The 21,767-nt window shown below is 41.8% G+C and overlaps 1 protein-coding gene across 2 annotated transcripts in view; it reads left to right on the top strand.

Moving 5' to 3' along the window:
* DNAH3 (dynein axonemal heavy chain 3) overlaps positions 1 to 21,767 on the top strand; it is a 175,063-nt gene that overhangs the window by 23,863 nt on the left and 129,433 nt on the right. For both annotated transcript variants that reach the window (XM_047714390.1, XM_047714392.1), the window contains 8 exons: positions 1,789 to 1,968; positions 6,337 to 6,473; positions 8,308 to 8,413; positions 8,605 to 8,783; positions 14,129 to 14,313; positions 15,521 to 15,644; positions 19,475 to 19,628; positions 20,421 to 20,565. In XM_047714390.1, coding sequence (XP_047570346.1) covers positions 1,789 to 1,968; positions 6,337 to 6,473; positions 8,308 to 8,413; positions 8,605 to 8,783; positions 14,129 to 14,313; positions 15,521 to 15,644; positions 19,475 to 19,628; positions 20,421 to 20,565 — 1,210 coding nt within the window. The remainder of the gene's footprint in view (positions 1 to 1,788; positions 1,969 to 6,336; positions 6,474 to 8,307; positions 8,414 to 8,604; positions 8,784 to 14,128; positions 14,314 to 15,520; positions 15,645 to 19,474; positions 19,629 to 20,420; positions 20,566 to 21,767) is intronic.

Below are 21,767 nucleotides of genomic sequence, written 5' to 3'. Positions count from 1 at the left end.
CTCATGAAAATGATTTCTGTGAATCACAGAAATCTTTCCTGAGATAATTACTACTAAATTGGCCAAGTTCTCTGGAAGTGGAGAAATTGTTAAAATTATTTAAGGAAAGATTGAGTAAAATGGAATTCATACCCCTTATAGGAGGGAAACAGGTCACTTTTTGATCCACTCTGTTAAAGGAAGGAGTTGAAAAAGTTTTATTATAAATCTTTGGCTTGATATTTAGGGTATCGTTGCAGATGTTGACTTTTTGTTCTTTGATCTTTGGAAGGGGCATCTCTGATAACAAAAGGCTTTGTTGACCTAATTAGTAACTTTCTTCATGAAACTCCTTCAGTGAAGTCAAAATAAAAGCTAAAAGCACCGTGTCCTGGTTTTCAAAACAGCATCCCCTGAACTTAGATAGCCTGAGGATTAAGGAAGATTCATTTGGATTTCATACCACGTGCACATTTTACCTTAAAAAAAGTAATAAAAATATAAAATTGCCTGGTTACAAAAGGTTAAATTCTAAGTATTTTTCCAAATGAAGTCAAGATGAACAACTGACCTTTTGCTCAAAAAAATGTAGACACCAATGCTGCTGAATTTAGACTGTGATGTTAGCTCTCTGACAAGAACCCATCTATAGATGTCACTGTAATCATCTACTTTGCTAAGCAGAAGAGACTCAGATGTGGGAACAAATCCCACTCTAAAATTCCACACAAAGGGAAAAGTAAAATCTTTGTATGTCTGAAAGAAGGGGAGATTTGGGGGTATTTGATGCATGATAGCTATTCAACAAATGTTTATCGGTCATCCTTAAACGGATCTGGAAATGTCTAACATCATTGGCTTAGACAAGTACTTTGCAAGCTGCACTAGGAACAATTTCTTTAGGCAGCGTAATTTATGAGAGGTAACTTATATTAATAGCCTGATAGGGAATTCTAGTTATCTCCCTGCCAATATTTCTGTTGTAGGAAGGCAGACACTTTGAGTATGTAAAATAGACTATTCATTCATTAGCAAGCTCCATTTGAGGCATTCAGATAACTATTTATACTTTCGGATTCTGTCAAATTTTTATTGAGCACCAACTATGGGCTAAATGCTGCCTCAGATACTTTGGAGGAAGTACAGGGTTCAGACATGGATCCTGCCCTCAAGGTTAGAGTAGAGAAGATAAGATGTACATATATATATCTCTGCAAGAGAGAAAGAGAAAGTCCCATGAAGGAAGTGGAAATTTAGAAGTTAAGAAGTGGAAGAGATTGTATCTTGCTGAAGAACAGGGAGGCTTCCCCAAGGAGGGGATTTTGAGCTGAATTTTGAAGGATAGGAAGAATTTGGAAACACTAATGTAGGAATTTCTAAGCAAAGTAAGCATTCCAAATAAAAAGCTTTGGGAGGGGTACCTGGGTGGCTCAGTGGGTTAGAGCCTCTGCCTTCAGCTCAGGTCATGATCTCAGGGTCCTGGGATCAAGCCCCGCATCGGGCTCTCTGCTCCGCAAGCAGGGAGCCTGCTTCTCCATCTCTCTCTGTCTGACTCTCTGCCTACTGATCTCTCTCTATCAAATAAATAAGTAAAATCTTTAAAAAAAAAAAAAGGCTTTGGGAAAGGGCAAGTAGGTGAGCTCAGGGTGGGCTATGCCATACATAGCCCTTATTTAAACATGTGTAGTGTGTGAGACTCTGCATTTCCTTTTCTGGTGTTTGGTTTGTACTGTGAATGGGTAAAATTCACTTCTTTGATTCTGGAAGGTCTTACCTTGTGACAGCCACCGTATCTTATGTCTCCTAAAGGCTGGAAATGACTTTGAGGAGCCTTACCAAGAGATGGAGTTCTTCATGCCTCAGCTAATCATGATCAAACTTGAAGTCAGTGATCCCATTATCGTCTTTAACCCATCTTTTGATGACTGCTGGGAATTAATACACAACTCTTTCTTGGAAATTATTAAGAACTCTAGGGAGATCCCCAAGGTATAGTATCAACTTAATCATTTGTTTTGCTTTTATTTACTTATTGAATAAAATAAATTTTAAATGGCTGTTTGTATAAGGTATTCAGTTAGGAGAGTTTTACTTTGGGAGATAAACACCAAAGTAAAAGGGAGTATGCCCCCCTTTGGTTTCTAAAGATTCTAAGAGCTCAAACCCCATAAAGATTTGGGCCATAAAGAAATGTCCACATATTTGAGAATTGTGCTTTTATTTTTTTATTTTATTTTTTAAAAGATTTTATTTATTTGAGAGAGAGAGAGTGAGTACATGACGGGGAGAGGTGCAGAGGGAGAAGCAGACTCCTTGCTAAGCACGGAGCCCAACATGGAGTTTGATCTCAGGACCCTGAGATCATGACCTGAGTTAAAGGCAGATGCTTAAACAACTTAGCCACCCAGGTGCCCCTACTTCTATTTTTTTTTTTTAAGATTTATTTGTTTATTTGAGAGAGAGAACACTTGTGCACACAAGCAGGAGAAGGGCAGAGGGAGAGGGAGAAAATCTCAAATTGACTCACCACTGGCTTGGAGCCTGACATGGGCCTTAATCCCAGGACCCTGAGATCATGACCTTAGCCAAAATCAAGAGTCAGACGCTTAACCAATTGAGTCACCCAGGTGTCCCAAGAATTGTACTTTTAATAAGAGCATTAAGAGTTACTTTGTGAGCAAGTAGAGTCCCCCCCACCCCTGTCCAGCCCACCATCATCCAAATTCAAAGGAGCAGATATGTCCCAAATCATATCCAACTTGGGTTAATTCACGATGGAACAATGCCATGAACCCACCAGAACCTTCATAAAACGATATCTGATTTAGTTCTTGACATTCCATGTGTGTGTCTGTTTCTTTGTTTGTTTAACCACTAAAGGCATCAAAGGGAAAGATTGAAGCTTACCTTCCTGGTTCAAGCCCCTTCCAGTTTCCTTCCCAGGATGACATTGCTAATCATGTTCCAGACACTTAGCAGACTTTTAGAGCTGGGCAGGATCACCCACATGAGTGTGACTCTTTTGTGATCTGTCTTCTATTTCCCTCTGTGTGGTTGATGTGGCAAGACCAGTGTCTAGCCCCACATGGGGAAGGAAACTGGGGAGTGTTTTTCTCTCTCTCTTCTCTCCTACCGTCCCTCCCCAGGAATTATGTGTGATGCTTAGATGCTCTTAAGTACTCTTCTCTTTGCAGTCATGTACTTAGAGGATTCTAAGAGCTCAAGATTAGAGTTGGAAGCTATAGGGTAACACATAAGGCCAAATGTTCCAGTTGATTTCACCAGATAACTCTAAATTTGGGGTCTCAAGCCCAACCAAGCCTGGTTAACAAGAAAACTGGGTGTGTAGAGGGGGAAGAAACAGTGGGCTACTCTCCTACCCATCCATATTCCTAGGAAGGAAATGAAAGAGAGGACCATGTAATTTGGAAGGATAAGTGTGGGGCTTGGGGACAGATTAAGTACATACCACTCAAGTTCTCTTTCACTGCTGTTGATTAGCAGTGCTTGCAAGCAGCTGGGCTAGGAGAGCCCAGGGCTCATGTGGCTGCTCCAGCAAACACCCAGCAAGGATGGTAGTAGATTTAGTGGATTGTCATGGCAAGAAGATACAGTCACAGGTCAAAGTGTGTACCGGGGTTGAAAACTAGACCCAAGTGAATGCCAATGGGACTTTATCAGGCTGTGAGGAAAAGCAACCCAGGCTCAGCATTCTCCATCTAGAATGCCCACAGCACTGCCTCTTGCCTCAAACCCCTCACACTATTTTATCTCCGAACTGGGTATTATAACTTTAAAATAATAGCCCCTCAGGTTGAATATCTAATAAGATCTAAGAACAACAACAGGTGGACAGTATCCCCAACCCTTGCCAGACTTGCCTTTTTTATGGTTAAATATAAGTTTTGTTTTATTGAATTAATTTTTTAAGATTTTATTTATTTATTTGAGAGAGAGTGAGGGAGAGAGCACAAGTGGGAGTAAGGGCAGAGGGAGAGGGAAAGGGAGAAGCAGATGTCATGCTGAGCAGGGAGCCTGATACAGGCCTCGACACAGGACCCTGAGATCATGACCAGAGCTGAAGTCAGATGCTTAACTGAGCATCTGAGTTTAACTGAGCTTAACTGAGCTTAACTGAGCATCTGAGTTTAACTGAGCTTAACTGAGCCACCCAGGCACCCCTTTATTTATTTTATTTTCTTAAGATTTTATTTTTAAGTAATCTCCATGCCCAATGCGGTGCTTGAACTCCATCCCGAGATCAGGAGTCCCATGCTCCACTAACTGTGGAGCCACTAACTGTGGCAGGCAGGTACCCCCTAAACGTAAATTTTGGGAAAGTTGGAAAAAATGTTAACATGAGGCTTTGAAAATAGCTGTTTCAAAGTGCAGAAGAGAAGCCTATTTATGAGAAGGTTACTAAAGGAAACCAAAGTAAATATTAGAAAATAGTTGTCTTAGCAAAAAAAAAAAAAAAAAAAAAAGAGACATAAATGCTATAATACTGATTGAAATGAAGAGGGGAATGAGAGGCATAAATAAAATGAGGTGAGGTGAAATAAGGAAGGGTTTTCTGAAACTAAAAATGCAATAAGGAAAATTTAAATCAGGGGTGCCTGGGTGGCTCAGTGGGTTAAACATCTGTCTTCAGCTCAGCTCATATTCCCAGGGTCCAGGGATTGAATTCTGCATGGGGCTCCCTGCTCAGTACAAAGCCTGCTTTTCCCTCTTGATTTGCTACTCCCCCTGCTTGTGCTGTCTTCTGCGCTCTCTGTCCAATAAATAAATAAAATCTTTAAAAAAATTTTTAAATCCGCATTAGCAACCATGTTAACATATTACTTTCATAATCAGAAATACACACTCTCACACACACACACACACACACACACACACACACACACACACATTACTGTGGAAAGGGTCTACTTGGGCCAGTGTCTCTCTTGATGGGAGAATTTTCTCACTCCAAGTGCCAGGGAAATCCCAAACTTGGGCAAGGGTGTAGACGTAAGCTCTGAGGGTGACCACAAGACCAGGAAGTCAGGGACCGGAAAGTCAGGGAGATCCGCAGATCATAACCATGATTATCTGGAAAAGACACCACTGATCTCAGCTTAGTTTTACAGACTGCCCAATTTAAAGGGCAATAAAAGGTGTTACTTCCTCTTTCAACTGAAGACTTCTTCCAAAGAAACAATCCTGTATGCTGCCCACATATAATCTCTTACGTGGCCTGGATGTGCCAGTTGTGTGTCTTTAAACCATTTCTTGACCAATGCCAGATCCTTCATCCCTTTGCTTTCAACTGCTGTCTTCAGTATGGCCACAGCCAAGAAGTTGTTCCTCCACTGGCTTAAAAACTTTCGGATTGTCCAAAGAGGGAACACAGACTATTTGCACTAGCCTTTCCCCCTTTCTAAATCAGTGCATTCCTATCTGTTGTATATAATGGCTGTCACCAAGTAGAGGTCTCTGTCAGTCTTTTCTGGGACCAATCACTGTTAGCTTTCTTAGTGGGGAGGGCACTGGATCCCCAGCAGGGACTTGGCAATCTTCATGAGTCATGCAAGTGAGAACATTTCTCAGGGACACACACATGCCATGAAGAAGTTAGAGAACTTGAATTATCAGAAAAGATACTGTTCTAGCTTCAAGACCATAAAGCCATGGATTTCCACACACACACACACCCCCCGCCACCAAGCTGAGAGAAGCATCTAGTATCTCTCCTTTTCCTCAGATGGAAAATGCAAGTTCAGAGAGGAAAAGTAGCTTAACTAAGGTCTCATGGTTAGTTAGTGGCAGAATCAGAATTAGAACTCATGTCTCTAGTAGTTTTTCACTAGGAAAAGCTGATGTGGGCAGGGGACAGGGAGCATCGCTATAATATTCATTCAGTCACACAGTGTTTATTGAGCACTTACTATGTGCCAAGCACTTGTTGAACCCTTCACAATACTGACAAAGTCAGATAGGATCCAGGCCTTCATGGTATTTAATCCCATGACAAACCCAGAGCAGCTCATTACACATTATTTAATTATGATTATGCTGAGTGGAAAAAGTTCAGAATGTGAACCTTAAGCAGGGAAACCTAACATCCTAACTGGAGGCACAGGGTGAATCTTCATGGACCAGAGACTTGAAAGGATGAGGAAAAGATGAGTAACCCAAAACCAGGGAGAAGAAAGTAGATAGAGGATGGTTCTGGCATTATCCAAAAGGAAAAAGAGTGAAAATGTATCTGGTGTCCCTGAAAATGTGTCTGCTGCAAAAGGTTTTACATTATGGTGCCATTCCCTTCTTGTATCTCGTGGATGTCCTGTGACATCAGAGGTGGTTTCTGTTCTTTAGGTGGAATCTATCCTGTTCCCAGAGCTGAAAGGCTATAACTTGATTCTTGGAACTGTGAATACTGAAGAAAAACTAGTTTCTGATTTTGTGGATCAAACCTTTGAGGTATATCAGAAAAATCAAGTTGGCCCCCACAAGTAAGTTTGTTTACTTGTAACTTAGCCATTTTCATATTGGTTTGCTTGTCAGCAAATACATGGTCACTATTCCCACACATCAGAAACACATTCATAGTAATAATATCCAATGCTTACAATGGTATTACTGCTTATTCCCATTTTATAGATGAGGAATCTTTCCCAATATTACACTGCAAATAAACAGGAGAGCCAGAATTCAAATTCAATTTACAGGTCCACCTCTGTTATCTGAAAACTATGAGGCCAGACAGGTTTTGGCCTTTAGAAATTTCTGGATTTTAGAAAAGTAACATAATGATTATATCATATACAATGATGCAGCTTCAGTAGGATCTCAGGAAGCATCCCTTAATGAAACATGTTGATACTTCTATAGTGAAAAATATGAATATTCCCCCAAGTAGCCTCACATTGGTTTAGGCCAGCTTTTGCCATCCAATAAAATTTTGAAGCAGCTTTCTGTTTTCAGAGGATTTAGGAATTAAAGGAAGGGGATTGAGGACAAGTTATCTGAATGCTCTTTTATCGTCGTACTGTAAAATGTCTCACAGTTGCTCATGTGAGCTATCCCTAGTTTAGGGGCTCGTACAATACAGCTTGCAAAAGGAGACACTTTGAGAATGAAGAGGGCTTTATTAACAATTGCTGTGGGACAACAAGTGTAAATCTGGGCTCTCCCAGTCAAACCAGAACACATGGCTCTTGACTGCGGCTCTGTCAACATTTTAGACCAGAAAACTCTGAACTGTGAGGAGCTGTTGTGCCATGATAGGATGTTTAGCAGAATCCCTGACCTATACCTATTAGATGCCAGCAGGATCCTCCTGTGATGGTCATTACAACCCAAATCATCCCCAGACATGGCCAAATGTCCCCTGAGTGGTCAGATCACCCCCAGTTAAGAACTACTTCTGGTCTGAAAATCATAGACTCAATTTGGAATCTCTGTCCTTATGAATTTGATTTGGAGACATCTATCTGAAACCTCTGTTTTCCCTGTTCTTGGAGTCTAACACACTGTTTTTTTGTTTTTTTGGACTGACTGGTCCTCATATTATATCTCAGCTTTAGACTCTCTGAAGTATTGGCCAACTCCTGGGCTTGACAAAATTAATTCTGCTTACTCCATTATCATCTTTATTTTATTTCACTATTATTTTATTTTATTTCTTATTATTTTTATTATTTTAAGTAGGCTCCACGCCCAGCATGGGGCTTGAACTCATGACCACAAGATCGAGAGTCACATGGTCCACAGACCGAGCCAGCCAGGCGCCCCTAATTCAAACTTAAAGTCACAGCATCCCAAATACAACCTCCAATTTGTGAGAAATCTATGCAGCCATTTTTGTGTGATCTTTTAAGAGAGGAAAACTTAATTTTATCCAATAGATTTTAGGTTTGTTAGTTCCAAATTTTCATCTTAAAATTTAGACATAGAATTTTAGAGCTGGAAGAAGGGATAGGAACCAATGTTTATTGCATATTTACTGTGTATCAGGCATTGTACTAGATGCTTTATATGCACATTATTATAGGTAAGCCTTAAAACAATACTACACGGTGTCATCATTTCCACTTAAAACTAAAGACACTGATTTTTGGAAAAGAGAAATATCTTGTCTAAGTTCATGCAGCTAGCAAGTGGCAAAATTGGAATTTGAAGCCAACAGCCTGAATTCCCAGTTCACTACACTTTTTGCCACATTCTGTTTCCCTTTCCTGGCTTGGGCTAATTTTTGTGATCTTATGTCTTCATTTGCCACTCTTCCTAATCTGACTTGGTGACCCGTATTTGCATGTCTGATGTTATGCTCTTCGATTATGGAAGATACTTAAATGTCTACAAAAAGTATGATGACTTATTGGATAACATGGCAGAACAAAACATCACCGCGTTCCTGAAAGAAAACCATGAAATTGAGGATTTTGTGGTGGTAGGACATACCATTTGATATTTTTTATCTTGGTGACACGTGCTGCAGACAATCCAAGACATAGTCAGTGTGTTTGTTAGTATATATGTTGTGCTCAGCATTGGACTAGGTTGGCTGGTGGGGCAGGGGCTGGGGTCAGGTGCACAGAGGCTAAAGGCAAATCAAGCTACCAACTGTGCTCCTTTCTACAGAGGATCCGTAGCATAAAAAGGCGGAGAAACGAAATTGCATCCATGCACATTACCGTGCCTTTGGCCATGTTCTGCCTTGACACCATGAGCCTAAATTATGACCTCTGTGAGCGAGCCCAAAATCTTAAAGACCGTCTGATCCAATTCCAAGTGGATGTAAACCGGAACATGAATACCAGGTACTGTTATTGTGGACAGAGAGACAACAACAACATGGGGTGTGAACGGGAGAATGAAAATGTGGCCAGAACTTGCACCTCCCAGCATGACCAGACAGAACTTCTGGCTCAAGTTGTTTCTGCCCCAGAGTGAGGGTGGCAGGGAATTCAGGTTCAGGCTAGAAGGTGAACATGGGGCTTGGAGCAGGAGGGTGGGAGGCCTCCTGCAGCTGTCCATCTCTGATCCTTCAGCCTTGGCTTTCTTGGAGACATCTTCAGGGAGATGCTGCCCCATGGGCTTTGCTGTCTGAGGTCAGAGGCCCTCTCCCCGACCATCTAGCATATATTCAGAGATAGAGGGTGCTTACTGGCTCCCCCTGGAATCACTCCTGTGCAGGTGTCTGCTATATAGCTCTGAGGATTCTGTTAGTCAATCTTAAGCTCTATGCGGTAGCTTCATTTCACTGGTGACTATATATTTGTCAAGATATTTTGGTTTCTAAGGGATAGAAGCTCATATAGACTGGCTAAAATGAAAAAGGAAATTCGGAGCTCACATATTGAAAAGTTTGGGAATTGCTAGCTTCAGGCCCTCAAACCTGCAGGTAGGATGCAGCGTCTCTTCCTCTACTCAGCTTTCATCTCTAACAGGCACTGTCCTGTTTGTGGGCCCAGAAGCTCCAGGCTTATATCCTCTCAGGTTCCCATCCAGAGGGGAAAATGGTTTCTCTCTTTCCAGTTGCCTCAAAAAGTCCCGGCCTGTGTGACACCAGGCTGACGTGGGTCTTTTGGGCAGCACTGAACCAAACACCATGGTGAACTATTTGAAACTTACAAAATGATTAATCCACGTCTTTCTAGCTCTCTTCTTCAGAGTGCTTTTAGCTATAGACTAAGATGATTTAGTAAGCATCACCACTACTAACATTGTTATATGCTGTATTATTCTTATTACATATATACATATGTGTGTGTGTGTGTGTATATATATATATATATATATATATATATATATATAAATGTAGAGAGAGAGAGAATTTTAACATTATGTAGCACCTTAAGTTTACAAAATACATTTCAGAAACTCATGAGCAAATTTTGGATAATAGTAAGTTACCATTTTTCCAGCACATGTTATAGTCCAGGCACTGTGTAAGCATTACGAACAGTATAGATCTAATCAAGTATTTAGAACAACCCTAAAAGGTTGTTCACTGATCTGTCCATTATGTTGATGAAGGAACTGAGACTTCCAAGAGGTTAGTAAGTAGCACATACAGGGCTTCACCTAGTTTATTTTGACCCCAGAGTCCTTGCTGTCAACCACCGCACTCACCACACTCAGCTTTCTCACAGAGTAATGAAATGGTAAGGTTCCGGTTTAGGAGCCAGAAGATTTGGTTTTGAATCTAAGACCTTCTGTATATTAGTTGTGTGTCCTCTGGCTTTACCTACTAGATCTTCAGTGTCTTTGCTTATAGAATTAAGGTTTGGGACCAGGACAATAGAAATACTTCAAACTAGTAGGATGCTTTCTTTGGGAAGTTTGAGCATCAAAGAAAATTTATTTTGTAAGCAGTAGTCCATTTTTTCATGTTAAATCAAAGCAACATGGTACTTTGGCCAGTGTATCCATCCTCATCAAAATAAGTGTGTAATTAGGCCTTTTAGATGTAAGTAAAAATAAAAGTCTCCTTGTGAACCCAAGGATTTCTAAGGATGCAGAAACCCCAAGGTGGTGGCTAAGATTCTTTCTTCCTTAAAAATAAATAATGACTCTGACTCACTGAACTCTCTCAACAACCCCAAGAGTAAGTAAGACAGATACAAGTAAGATCCCTTACTGAATGGAGGAGAAAATGAGGCCCAGGAAGAAAACCTTACTTGCCCAAGTAAGTGGGTTTGAATTGAAGTCTTCTCATCCCAAACCCTGTCCTTGCCACTTCGTGGTCCTGCCATTGCCGGGAGTGGGGTGCCTTTCTGTTGCCAGTGACTAGGTGCACCCTAGAATGGGGGTGCTCTGCACATAAAGGCAGGGAGGGCACTTTGGAGTGCACTGTTGGGAAAGTGGGCATGCCATTCATACCCACTGCAGGTACGTTGGTTTAAAGCTGCTAAAGCAGAGACCTGAAATACTGATGAAAAGTTCAAGGACCTGCATAGAGATAAATAAAGTTATCCCTGTGGTCCAGCTGCTTGTTTCCTTCAGTGTAAGAGCTCTTACCCAAATAATGACAACACATAGAGAGAGACCACAGACTGATGCAGGATTAATTGGTCTCCCTTGTGTTATCTTCTACACCAGAGAATAGCCCTGTGCTTGTGGGACCTCTGGCCTTTTAGATTTTAAATAACATCATCTGTCTATGTAGAAAGCAATGTTTTCTGTCCTCACCTTATCCCTGGATATTGGTAAAGTGTTGGGTTGGTCAGATGCCTGATATCAATGACCCATACCAAGGACTTTTTGGAGAGTTTAATAGGTAGTGGTTTTCTACCACCCTTCTGGGCCTTTGCAAGAAGCTGATAACTAGTAGCCACATAATATTTATCCTCTGAATTCTCATACAAAAGGGAGGAAGGATGGATTCTCGTCAGGTAAGAGTCTGTCAGACTGAGAGGACCTACCTGTATTAGGCTAGGCTAGATGGTATAACAAATAGAATGAAGATGTCATGACTGAACACTATAGAAGTTTTTTCTTCTCAGGGTAGCTCCAGATTGGTGGGGGTGACCTACTATGGTACACCCAGAAATTCAAGCAGATGGTGACTTTACATCTTTAACATGTAGCTTTCAGGGTCATTCTAAGTGCTGACACACTAGACAGTTGGAAGGAGGAAAGAGCGTGAAGGGATATGCAAGGACAGTTTTATGTGCTGTCCCTAAAAGTGATACTCATCCCTGCTTCCCATTTCAGACTGACTGCAACTCAATCACGTGACCATACCTGCAATGGACTGAACTGTCCCCTCCTCCAAATTCATGTGTTGAATTCAGTCTTAATCTGTTTGGAATATTACAACAGACTACCATAGGCTGAATGGCTTATAAACAACAGAAATTCATTCTCTCAACAAAACATTCATTCATTCATTCATGTGTCTCAGTTCTGGAGGCTATGAAGTCCAAGATAAAGTCTCCGACAGATTTGGTATCTATTGAAAGCCTGCTTCCTGGATCTATGTACATGGTCCTCTTCTTACTGTGTCCTCACATGGAAAAGTGAGTGAGGGGGTATCTCTTATAAAAGCTCTAAACCCCTTTATGAGGGGAAGCTCTCATGAGCTACTTACCTCCCAGAGGCCACCTGGGACCATTACACCATTACACCATTACACCATTACACTGAGGATTAGGTTTTAACATTAAAAATTTGGGGATGCACATGCATTCAGTTTACAGCAAAACACTAGTGCCCAGTGCGTGACTACATTTGAAGCCAAGGCCTATGAGGAGATGATGAGGTTAAATGAAGTCACAAGGATGGGTCCCTAATCTAATAGGGCTAGTGCCCTAATAAGAATAGGAAGAGACACCAGAGCTGTTTCCCCCTCTACCACATGAGGTCACAGTGAGAAGGCAGCTGTCTGCAAGGAGGGAAGAAAGCCCTCACCGGGAACCAAATCAGTCAGTACCTTGACCTTGGACTTCCCTGCCTCCATAACTGTGAGAAAATAATTTTCTGTTGTTTAGGCCACCCAGTCTGTGATATTTTGTTATGGCAGCCCAAGGTGACAAGTAAGATATCCAGCTAAAAATACAAAGGTGCCTAGAAGACATGTCTTCTAGGTCTGAAGTGGAGAATACCATGTAGTAGAGCAGTAGGTAATGTTTCTCTGCAGAAAGTTTCTAAATTGTATAAAAATTCATTTCTAAAATCCTGGAAGCATCTGCAAAGATGGTTTAATTATTTTTTTCTTCAGTTCGATACATACAATTAGCTTCACAATGGGGGCGTCTCCTTACTTTAAGGAGGAATATAGAGTGTCACTTACAATTAAATTTAAAAAAAAAATAGGGGCACCTGAGTGACTCCGTGAGTTAAAGCCTCTGCCTTCAGCTCAGGTCAGGATCCCAGGGTCATGAGATCAGGCCCTGCATCAGACTCCCTGCTCAGCAGGGAGCCTGCTTCCACCCACCCCCCCACCCCGCCTCTCTGCCTATTTGTGATCTCTGTCAAATAAATAAATAAAATCTTAAAAAAAAAAAAAGGAATATTGAGGACTGAAAATACTGAGAGAAATAGTTTTTTTAATTATGTTATGTTAGTCACCATACAGTATGTCATTAGTTTTTGATGTATTTTTTTATCTATAATGTGTGAATGTCAACATGTAATGATTATTTACTAATGACAAAAACTGTGGTAGCTATTGCTAACATTTCTTGAGGGCCACTCTGTTAGGAATGGATGTATTGCAGATCATTTGTTCCTAATTATAATTAAAATGTGAATGAAAATCATCATTTTTTAAGATTTTATTTATTTATTTGAGAGAGTGTGGGGGAGAGAGAGAGCATAAACAGGGGGAGCTACAGAAAGGGAGGGAAAGCAGATTCCCTGCTTGGCAGGGACCCTGGGATCATGACCCAAGCTGAAGGCAGACACTTAACCAACTGAGCCCCCCAGGCGTCCCTCCTCATTGGTTTTTGCATAAATTAGAGCACGTTTGAATTATACTTAGAGTAGCATCCTTTTCTGGTGGTCCTTTTAGTGGTCCTGGTGGCTGAATGTCAGTTTCTCTTTGCCATCCAGGAACTACCTCCAGCACACAAGGATAAGTTTGCTGACGTACTTTGAAGAGTAGTGATTACCAACTAACTTAGTGCTCTACTTCAGCATAAAAGTCAAGGAGCCGCTATTGGTGGTGGTGGTGCTGTTCATATTGTTGTAGTCTAAATCTGGGTTCTACCCATGGTACATTTGTTAAGGGAACAAGCTTTGGAATCGATTGAACCAAGTTCACATCTTGTCTCTGACTCCTCCATACCATGTTGCTTTGGATAAAGTGACTCAGCCTCACTTTCTTCCATCCCAAAATATTGGTTATAATAGTCCCTACACCTTAGAACTGATGTGGAGATTACATGAGCTAATCTATATCCAATGATTAGAATGGGGCATGGCACATAGTAAACCCATGAGATATTATTTCTTTTATTACTGTTTTTTGGTTTGTTTTTTTTTTGCTTGAAGAGTAGCGTGCGTGTGAATATTACCCATCACAGATCTGCAGGTAGAGAAAAGTTGGAAACCATTTTTCTAGTCTCCAAATAAGAATCATGCCTGTTTAGCATAATGGATCTTATAAGAAAGTAATTTTAGAGGATATTGGTGATAGTAGCTGTTTCTCTCTCTGTAGCATTTGTAATCAGTACAACACCATCGCAGACAAAGTCAGTGAGATTCCTGCCAACACAGAGGAGCTCGTATCCCTCATTGAATTCTTAAAGAAATCCAGTGATGTCACCGTGTTCAAACTCAGGAGGCAACTTCGAGATGCAATTGAGCGGTTGGAGTTTCTGATGGACTATGCAGACTTGCCCCGTAAGTCCAACCCCTAAAGATTTATATGTGAATATATAAGTATATCTATATTTTTTGAGATAAGGAGTTAGGAAGGGGAGTTAGCAGTCCTACCACTTCAATGTCAATATTGGGAGAGCTGCTTTTCAAGCATCCCCGGTATGTTAGAGGCACTAATTCCATGCTCTTATCCATAGGAATTCTAATCAAGCCAAGGGGATCTTATTGTTAGACCACAAGAAGAAGTATCTAGGGATTTGATGAGTTCTTAGATGCCTGTCTTGATATATTGTGGCTGGTGTTTCTGAAAAATTCACTTCTAAATGCAGAGTCCTTTTATAAATGGATAGATTTCATTCATCTATAATCTTAATACAGTCCTGCCTTTGAGGAGAGGCCAGGGCACTTCCCTTCATGCTCCTGCATATCTTAAAAGGAAAGAAATGGCCAGAGCCCCTGCAAGCCTTATTGGTAGAGATTTGTAAGGATCAGGTTCTGAAGAAAAAACTGCGACACTCTCCACAAGCCAAGTTTTCAGATCCTCCTTCCATCTCAAAATATCTGTGAATTACCTGGTGTTCATGGTATTTGGGGGCAAGGATGATGGGAGGAAGAGATAGGGACTGGGAGTGGAAAACAGTGCCCTAAACTGCACATTCATGAGCTGTGCCCTTGACCTTGTGAACCCACACCGGACCTCTGCTTCCTGAGTTTGCAAGGGCACAGAGGGAACCTAGGACATTTCAGCTGACCAGAGCCTTGGGATGCGTGGGGCATATGGCACTGATTTTATTACTGACATTTAACCAAAAGGGAGACTGGGACTCAGAAGAGGTGACAGTTTTTAAAGAGAAGAACCGGAACTTGAGCCCAAGGCTACCCTGCTCAGACCCAGCCTGGGAAAGCAGTGAGTATAGTGGTTAGAACATTCGGCGTTGGTTAGGCTGGGTCTGAAATTGCCTCTGCTTCCCTCTAGCGGTGACTACTTGGCTTGACTACCTGGCTCAATTTTGTTTTCCCGTCTGTGAAAACAAGGATGCTCTTGCCCTTCTAGCCTGGCACTTGGAAAGTGCTCAGTAAATGTTGGCTATCATTCATCCATAATGGCCCCGTATTTCATTTCCAACCCCTCACCCACTTCCGTTAACCTCTTGTTCTGCCGAATTAATTCCCCGCATGCTGACCTATGGTGAGCAATGTCCTAGAGCAGACTCTATGTGTTTTGCAGAAGAGGATATCAAATTGAACAGCACTCTGTTCCTCTGGCCAGACCAGATTGAAGATATCTTTGAAAACAGCCGAAACTTGCTCCTTAACAAGAGGGATCAGGCCGAGATGGACCTCATTAAAAGGTACAGAGAGAGTGTGAGGTTGTTTCAGAAACGATACTCAGCTTGATAACATGCTGCAAGTTCCTGGTTCTGCTCAGAGCCCCCACGGCAAGGCGTGGGTGAAGGCTGAAGACAACTGGTGGAGAGGGAATTTCCTTTTGTTTCCCGCTGAGAGATGTTCTCTTTAAGCCTGCTTCACTATAGTGACCCTGCCAGTGCCTTCCCTCCCTGCCTTGGACAACCGGAATTTGGCGGTGCAGGGAGAAAAAGACAAAAATAGTGGCACAGAATAATGGCTTCTCAATAATAATAGCAAAATCATCAGCCTTACACTGCAGACCGAAGATCTGGGAGACAGCAAGATGAGGATAATACAGGCGTGGTAGGAGGCTGAGCAATGGCCTGTTTGACAGCTGGTTTTGTTCAGTGCTCATGTGGCCGTATCATTTATTCATCCATTATTTGTCAATACAACCAGTATTATGGATTTTTACTACGTGCTGTGCTGTATTCTGGACATGTAAGTGTGTTTGGCTGCTAAATAAAGATTTCAGTCCAGTGGCAGAGAAAATACAGACCTACTGAAAAATCAAACAATGTTCAAATGAAGAGGGCCAAGTACCAGGTGGGTGGGGAAGACACACATGCACACCTGGCCGTCCCAGCTTGTGACACTTGGCTTATGACTGTGGAGTCATTCCCATTACTATCCCCTTCACAAATGAGAACACTCCCCCCCACACACCCCCGACCCACCCAGCTTTAAGGTCCTATAATCCCAGCAAATACTCACAAGAAAGGAAAAGAGTAGATAAAAGCCAGGAGGGATAAAAGCAGGATTTCTACACAGAATTGGAGTTTGGGCTGAAGGAGAAAACTCTTTATTCACCGCCTTCAGAATATGGCCTAGGTCTGCCATCTAGAAAAAACAGTAACAACAACAAAAATGTGTGTGTACAATTGCGTGCACACAATTTTTTTTCTTCCAGCAGCCTTCTTCTCTCTCTCTACCCAGAACTTTAGGCCAAATGGATGCTACTGATATTTTTTAATTAATAGACTTCATTTCTTGGGACAGTTTTAAATTCACAGGAAAATTAAGAAAGTACAGCATTCCCATTTACCCCATGTCCCCTTATGAAGAGCCCCCACCATGGAACTGATCTGTAGGTTAGATGAACAGGAACAAGTTTTTCTTCATCTTTTTGAGCTTCCGTATCCTCATCCAGAAAATGGGATAACAGAGCCCATCTCAAATCATCCCACATTATATAAGAGATTATTATTTTTTTCTTTTTTCTTTTTTTTTCTTAATTTTTTAAATTTATTTTCAGCGTAACAGTATTCATTGTTTTTGCACCACACCCAATGCTCCAGGCAATCCGTGCCCTCTCCAATACCCACCACCTGGTTCCTCCAACCTCCCACCCCCCGCCGCTTCAAAACCCTCAGATTGTTTTTCAGAGTCCATAGTCTCTCATGGTTCACCTCCCCTTCCAATTTCCCATAAGAGGTTGTTATTGTGCAGAAGGTCGAAATGAGATGACCTGAGATTGTGCCTGAGTGGTACCCAGCACCTGGTAGGCATTCAAAATCTGTCTACTTCCTTCATCCTTTGGGTAATAACTTCTTTGGGGAGAAAAAAAAATGCTTCACTTCTAAACCACGACCTTGCAAGCATACTTTTGGAACAGTGCTGCAAGACTGCTTAGAGGCAGTAAGTGCTGTTAAAGTTCAGAGGAGTGAGGAGAGGCCCTGGGAGAAATGAGTACTGGCACTTATGATGAGAGGAGAAGGGTACTGGCCATCCCCTCTTGGAGGGGTGACTCTCACTGATGGCCCAGCTTGTTCCTAGGCTCTCCACAGCAGATTCATTCAGCACTGGAGGAGCTCCAAGAATAACCCAAAGCCCTGGGCTCAGCCTTCTCTTTGGTGAACATTTAAACCTCACATCCATCATTTTTGCATTAATCCTGAGAATGGCATGTGAGGGGGGCTGAGAAGTATTCATTTATTCATTCATCTTCTGTGAAACCAACCCCATTCCCTCTCTAAGAAACTTGACCTATTTTATAAGCCCACATTAATTTTTGGCTTCAACACTATTCTCAACTTGCTGTCCCCCACCACACCCCACCCAATTCCTTCTTGGACCTCTTCCTCCTCTATCTACACAGTGCCTGGTTGACCAACACCCCAAGCCACTGGCTCCCTTGACTCTTGGATCCAGGCAGGGTTTCCCCAGTGGAGAGCCCTCAGGAGTTTGGACAGTGATCACCTTTTCCCCTCTCCCTTCCTGTTTGGCCCTGGTGCTCAGGTAGGAGCTTCATCCCTCCTGGATGATAATTCTTGCTTCTCGGTGGTTTCAGTTCCCACTGTTCTCTTGGCCCTATGGGTCATGATAGCTTCCTTCTGAGGCTACCCATATCTTACCTGTGTAGGTAGTCCCTTCATTAAAAACGCTCTCTTTGGGGACACCTGGGTGGCTCAGTTGGTTAAGCAGCTGCCTTCAGCTCAGGTCATGATCCCAGCGTCCTGGGATCGAGTCCCACATCAGGCTCCTTGCTTGGGGGGGAGCCTGCTTCTGCCTCTGCTGCCACTCTGCCTGCCTGTGCTCGCTCTTATTCTCTCTCTCTCTCTCTCTCTGGCAAATAAATAAATAGTCTTAAAAAAAAAAAACACTCTCTTTGAACATTGGAGTGAATTCCATTTCATGCCAGAATTCTGGCCTACCTTTTTTTTTTTTTTTTTTTTTTTTTTTTTTTGACAGAGAGATCACAAGCAGGCAGAGAGGCAGGCAGAGAGAGAGGAGGAAGCAGGCTCCCCGAGAGAGCAGAGAGCCCGATGCAGGGCTCGATCCCAGGACTCCGAGATCATGACCTGAGCCGAAGGCAGCGGCTTAACCCACTGAGCCACCCAGGCGCCCCGGCCTACCATTTTTAAATCCCTAAATTATCCTCCCTTAGAATCCAGGTAGTCCCACAAATAAAACTCATTTACTCAACCTGAGTGCCCACTATTTACTGATGACTGTACTGTTGTATGAAATATATATATATATATACATATATATATATATATATATATATATACACATTATGGATATGAAAGTACTTTAGAAACTACTATGTGCTAAGCAATTACAACTTAACACTGTGTAATATATTCTACTCTGTTAGAAAAAGGGAGAAGTAATTGTGCGACTTGCTTTGTTGCTAAAATTTCTTCCCTGATCATTCTAGCCAAAGTAGCCCTCTGTTTCCTTCCACTAGGCCCTCTGCCCTGTTTTATTTTCTTCAGAGCCTTTATGCTTATCAGGAATATCCCATTTTATCTTTATCTATATATAAATTTATCCATCCATCCATCCACACACCTACCCATCCATTAATCCATGTGTTTCTTATCTAGGTCTCCCCACACTAAAATACAAGCTCCATAAGGATAGAGAGCTTAATAACATATATCACAAATGTATCCCTGATGCCTAGACCAGTCCTTGGAATGTATCAAGCCCTTAATAATAAATACCTAATGAATGACTGAATAGCATGTGTATATATGCATTTTGTATAGGGTAAGTATTATATAGATTTCATATATACACACATATATATATTTACCCATACAGGTAAATATGAGGAAATGTTTAATCATCAATAGGGTCACAGCAGACATCTCTGGGAAGTAGGATTTTAAGTAATATATATATATATATATTAGTCTATATGATATATAGAAGATCAGAAGATCAGATTCTCCCCAGGCTTGAATATGGGTGAACAATTGCTGATATTTTGAATATCAAAAGTGGAAAGTCCAAATATGATTGGTCTGTCCTTTGCTTTTAGGTGCTCAGAATTTGAGGTGAAACTTGAAAGCTACAACAAGGAACTGGATGGGTTTAGGAAGCGTGAAGTGATGAGCACAGAAGAAATGAAGAACAATGTTGAAAAGCTTAGCGAGCTTTCAAAGAACCTAGATCAAGCCCTGATGGAATTTGAGGTTTGGGATCTTGGGGTCTGGGGTTGGAGACTTATGACTGTCCTGCCCTGTTGGTTCTGCTTCTTGATTTTGTGTTTTCCTAACATCACCTGTCAGGTGGATAGTGTCGATGGGCGAATTGACCAGTTCTTTCATTGGTGCTTTCAACTACGTTTTCCTACAACCCTACATTATACCAGCTTTTTTGTTAGTCATTGGGTACACAAAGAAGAAATGACAATAGAATAATTGCTCACATACACTGAGTATTTATTATGTGCTCAGCAATGTACAAAGGGCCTCTTGTGTGATATATCCCTAAATACCCCTAACAAACCTTTGGGGTAGGTACTGTTATTGTCCCCATTTATCCCTGTTTAAAATAGGAGAACTAAGGCTTGGAGAAGCTGAGTAAATTGCTCTGAAGGTTAACTAGTAAGTTCTTTAACCATTAAAGTTCTTATCTTTGAGGCAAGTCAACATAAGAAGGGGCAGCATCATTTAAACAGCTAAAGTACATATATGAACATTGCAAAAATGGGGATATGGATATGGTAGAGGAGGATTAAAGATGATGGAGCAAGTAGAAAATTATCCTAGAGCTTCATCCTGCTAGATCTTAGCAATCACAGCCCTCAGAGGTAGCAGAGGGACTTTCTGACTTGAGTCCATGTCTTGTTTTCCTCTCTCGCTCTCCAAATGAATGACCATCTTCCTCAACTTGGTTTTCAAAGCACCGAGGATTTTGCCATGGGGGCTTCTAGGGTTCAGAAAACCACTCACCCAATAAAGAGCAACCCTTTTGCCCTGCAGTTGATCAATAAGGAGGAAGAACTGTTGGAAAAGGAGAAGAGTACCTTCCCTCTCCTGCAAGCCTTGATCAGCAACAAAGTGCCTTATGAGCAGCTGTGGCTGACGACATACGAGTTTAGCATCAAGTCAGAGGAGTGGATGAACGGTATGGTATGCTCGGGCTCAGTCTACTGGGATATGGTGGCTGCTGAGGCAATGGGTCCAACCCAGCCTGTTCTAGAATAGGGTTTAGACTTCAGATTTAAGCTAGATTTTTTTTATCATATTCTTATAGTCTGGTTTAATGCAGCCACACAATCAAATTTTTCTGATGTGATAATGATGGAAAGTGGGGATTGAAGAGCCAGACCTGTTGCCAGGGTATAACAGAAGAGGAAGCCGCCCAGGACCATGGATTGTAGAGAGGGGGGAATAATAAGATAGCATTTCCATCACTGTGCTGTTGCAAGAAGGACCAGAGTGCCAGAGACATCCATCTCTAAACTACTTTTTTCTCTAGATCCTGGAGGCTAGAAAGAAGGGGAGGTTGGACGCAGCGGAGCAGGGGGAGGGAGGGGTAGAGTCAACAGGACTTAATGACTGATCTGATACGGGGCAGGTGTCAGGGAGGGAAAAGGAAGAACCTAGGATGACTTTCAGATTATTGGCCCAGGTAATTTGGTGGATATTGCCATCACTGAATAAGAGAAGTGACAAATTTGTTAGGAAAAAAGACCCATCAGCTTGAATATACCAACTTCAAGGTGTCTGCAAACACCCAATGGGAATATGAGGATATCGGCCTGAAGTTAAGTTATATGTTTGGGGGGAAACTTATATTGGGGAATAATTGAGTGTAGATTACAATTAAAAGCCATGAATGATGTCTCCTGGGGAGAGTGTATATGAGCAGAGGACCAACTCTTGAGACCTGTAAAGCTGAGCCTGAAGTTTTTTTCCACCACTTGAGTGTTACAATAAGCACAACTGTGGTGAACATCTTTGTCACCAGTGTAATGAGTATAATTATGATAGTTTTCTTAGGGTAAATTCCTGAAAAGTGAAATGGCTAGATCAAAGATCATGGGATGAAAATAATCAGGATTTTAAAAACTTTTTGTTGTTATTAACTATCTTCTAGAAAAGTTATGTTTTTTTTTTAGATTTTTTTTTTAATTTATTTGTCAGAGAGAGAGGAGTGAGAGTGAGCACAGGCAGACAGAGTGGCAGGCAGAGGCAGAGGGAGAAGCAGGCTCCCTGCCAAGCAAGGAGCCCGATGTGGGACTCGATCCCAGGATACCGGGATCATGACCCGAGCTGAAGGCAGCTGCTTAACCAACTGAGCCACCCAGGCGTCCCTAGAAAAGT

Source organism: Lutra lutra, chromosome 18, assembly GCF_902655055.1.
Source record: "Lutra lutra chromosome 18, mLutLut1.2, whole genome shotgun sequence".
Taxonomy (NCBI): domain Eukaryota; kingdom Metazoa; phylum Chordata; class Mammalia; order Carnivora; family Mustelidae; genus Lutra; species Lutra lutra.
This window is presented reverse-complemented; position numbering and strand designations above follow the sequence as displayed.